Source organism: Amphiura filiformis, chromosome 17 (assembly GCF_039555335.1).
Source record: "Amphiura filiformis chromosome 17, Afil_fr2py, whole genome shotgun sequence".
Lineage (NCBI taxonomy): Eukaryota > Metazoa > Echinodermata > Ophiuroidea > Amphilepidida > Amphiuridae > Amphiura > Amphiura filiformis.
In genome coordinates this window covers 30,839,337-30,842,654 of record NC_092644.1, presented here as the reverse complement: position 1 = coordinate 30,842,654, position 3,318 = coordinate 30,839,337, and the positions used below count along the sequence as shown (strand labels likewise).

Genomic DNA, 3,318 nt, shown 5'->3' with positions numbered 1-3,318 from the left:
TACTGACAGGTCTGCCCCTAAATAGCGATTACATTACCTCCTTGCTGAAGCCGCCCCAAGTCTGATAGCAGGGATATATGCGGGGAGAGGATATCACATGCTAGCTGTAGGTGGTAGATTGAATGTGGTACATGTATGACTGTATGGTATCTCATCTTCTGCAAGGTCATGGGATCTTATGATCATCAGTTGAAGTACAGGGCCCGGTACAGGGTCTGGGGTTTGTGTGTTAATTGGCACAGTGAGCTTCCTTCAATGTATATGTGTATCAGTCCGGAAGCCAGAATCCTACAAATATTTAATTTTGTTTTGGTAGGTTGAGAAGGGGTCGGTACTTGATGTTGACCGGAAGCACATTTTTGTCCAGCCAATAGCATCCATACATGTACATTTGAACTGTGTTCCATTTTGGGTAGGTTTTTCTTTTCATTTGGTATTTTTGTGCATATTTCTCCCATGATGAAACTTGAACTCTTAGCAACACAGCCTAGATAAAAAGAAAAACACACAAATGTTTTTTATGCCTCCACCGGAGGTATTTAATATGTTTCCTGGTTGTCCGTCCGTCCATCTGTCCGTCTGAAGGTGAAGGTGAAGGTCATATTGGGGTCAAGTAAAATTGCACCGGTTAAAATGATGGGTGTCAAGGTGGAGGCACTGCGGCGGACGCTTTGCGTCGAGAACCGTGCAGGTGGAGAACCGCGAAATTCTAGTTTATGTAAAGTCTATGTAAGAAAACTCAAATATTGGGAATTCAATTTCCATGCGAAGTAGTTCAAAAAATCAAAACAGCATGAAAAATTACACTAGCAAAAATTACCATTTTGAATATCAAATTTTCCCCATTTTCAGACTTGCAGAATGCCACAAAACTTGCACTACTACCTGAAGCCACACATCTGTAAATATTGCAGAAGACAATTCTATGACACTCAGAGATACATGATTCATCTTCGTCGCCACCAGATGAGGATTAGACCATATTGGTATGGCAAGAAATCATACCAATGGAACTATACTACTGAAGAGAAGAATTACGAGAATTTGCATCAAAGGATCGATATTGAGGAGGAGATTCAGGAGAAGTCTTACAGTTATCCAACCAGTGGCTACACACGCAAGGCCACATTGAAAGAACACCTACGTGATGTTGAAAGCACCAGGACCACAGAGAAGCCTTACAGGTGTCAATATTGTAATAAAGGCTGCACACGAGCATTTGATTTGTTCAGACATGAGCTTAGCCGGGCATGTATGTCATATCAATGCAGTACATGCAAAAGATGCTTTAAATATGAATGTGATTTAAATAAACATGAGCTTAGCCGAGCATGTATGTCATATCAATGCAGTACATGCAAAAAAGGCTTTGAAAATGAATGTGATTTAAATAGACATCAAATAATTCACAGTGGAAAAAGGCCTGTTGAATGTCAATTCTGCAAAAGGAGCTTTAAAACTAAATATGATGTAAATAGGCATGAAAAAATTCATAGTGATAAAAAGCCTTTCTTATGTCAATTCTGTAATCGAGGCTTCAAACATAACAGCCATTTGAAAGAGCATTTGAGGACTCACACCATGGAGAAGCCTTACAGATGTCAAATATGCAATAAAAGCTTTGCACAGAGTAGTACTCTTAAAGCACATGAATATACCCACACACACGAGAAGCTGTTTCAATGTCAAATATGCAACAAGAGCTTTATACAGAAATATCAGATGAAACAGCATCAACTAATGATCCACAGCAAAGAGAAGCTGTACAAATGTAAACTATGCAACCAAGTCTTTACAGAGTTAGAAAGTATGAAAACACACGAACTTAGCCAAACTTGTATGCCATATCAATGTAGTACATGCAAAAAACACTTCAAAACTGAATATAATTTTAATAGACATCTAATAATTCACAGTGAAAAGAGGTCATTGGAGAAGCCTTACAGATGTCAGATATGCAATAAATCCTTTGCACGGAATAGTACACTTAAAGAACACAGATACACCCACACAAATGAGAAGCCGTTTAAATGTCAAATGTGCAACAGGAGCTTTATACGCAAATATGACATGAAACGGCATCAAGTAGCACATGAACATAATGAAAGAATCGATTTAAAAATGGTGTAACACAGTAAGTGCAACTGCAAACACTGGAGAACACAGGAAACATGATTTGTTTATGGACACTAATCATGAAGATTAGGTGATGTACTTGTAAACTCATAGCAAGGATAACTTCATAGCAAGGTCTTAGAGATGTATTCTAAAGATAGCAAGGTCTTAGAAGCTGTCTTCTGAAGAAAGATCTTAGAAGCTTTCTTCTAAAGATAGCAAGGGCTTAGAAGCTGTCTTCTGAAGATAGCAAAGTCTTAGAAGCTGTATTCTGAAGAAAGATCTTAGAAGCTGTCTTCTGAAGATAGCAAGGTCTTAGAAGCTGTCTTCTGAAGAAGCAAGGTATTAGAAGCTGCCTTCTGAAGACAGAAAGGTTTTAGAAGATATCATCTGTAGATACTAAGGTCTTAGAAGCTGCCTTCTGAAGGTAGCAAGGTCTTAGAAGCTGTCTCCTGAATTTAACAAGGTCTTAGAAGCTGTCCTCTGAAGATAGCAAGGTCTTAGAAGCTGTCTTCTGAAGATAGCAAGGTCTTAGCTGTCTTCTGAATATAACAAGGTCTTAGAAGCTGTCTTCTGAAGATAGAAAGATCCTAGAAGCTGTCTTCTGAATATATCAAGGTCTTAGAAGCTATCTTCTAAAGATAGAAAGATCTTAGAAGCTGTCTTCTGAATATATCAAGGTCTTGTAGAAGCTGTCTTCTGAAGATAGCATGGTCTTAGAAGCTGTCTTCTGAATATAACAAGGTCTTAGAAGCTGTCTTCTGAAGATAGAAAGATCTTAGAAGCTGTCTCCTGATTATATCAAGGTCTTAGAAGCTATCTTCTAAAGATAGAAAGATCTTAGAAGCTGTCTTCTGAATATATCAAGGTCTTGTAGAAGCTGTCTTCTGAAGATAGCATGGTCTTAGAAGCTGTCTTTTGAAGATATAGAATGTCTTTGAAGCTGTCTTGATGAAGATAGTAAGGTCTTTAATTCGCCCAAATTTACGCTCACAATATGGCTAGGCCTATCTAGGTCATTATGCAAAGCGTTGGGTGAGGCGAAGATTTTTTTGGCAGGCTGAGGTGGAGCGTTTTTTGGCAGGCCAAAGGCCAGGGGGGGGGGCATTTTTTTTTGGCACGCCATTGGAAATGTTACCTCGAACCGGGGAACTTAATAATTATTGCAGGGCCATAATGACCCAGCAAATACAAAAATGTTCC

At 38.8% G+C, this 3,318-nt stretch overlaps 1 protein-coding gene across 1 annotated transcript; it reads left to right on the top strand.

Moving 5' to 3' along the window:
* Positions 1-857: 857 nt before the first annotated feature.
* Positions 858-2,240, top strand: LOC140137617 (uncharacterized). Its single transcript, XM_072159352.1, has one exon. The coding sequence runs from the start codon at positions 862-864 to the stop codon at positions 2,128-2,130; it is 1,269 nt and encodes a 422-aa protein (XP_072015453.1). The 5' UTR covers positions 858-861; the 3' UTR covers positions 2,131-2,240.
* The last annotated feature ends 1,078 nt before the right edge of the window (positions 2,241-3,318 follow it).

Coding starts and splice junctions, on each gene's coding strand:
- LOC140137617 (XM_072159352.1), top strand. CDS start 862: ATGCCACAAAACTTGCACTACTACCTGAAGCCACACATCTGTAAATAT.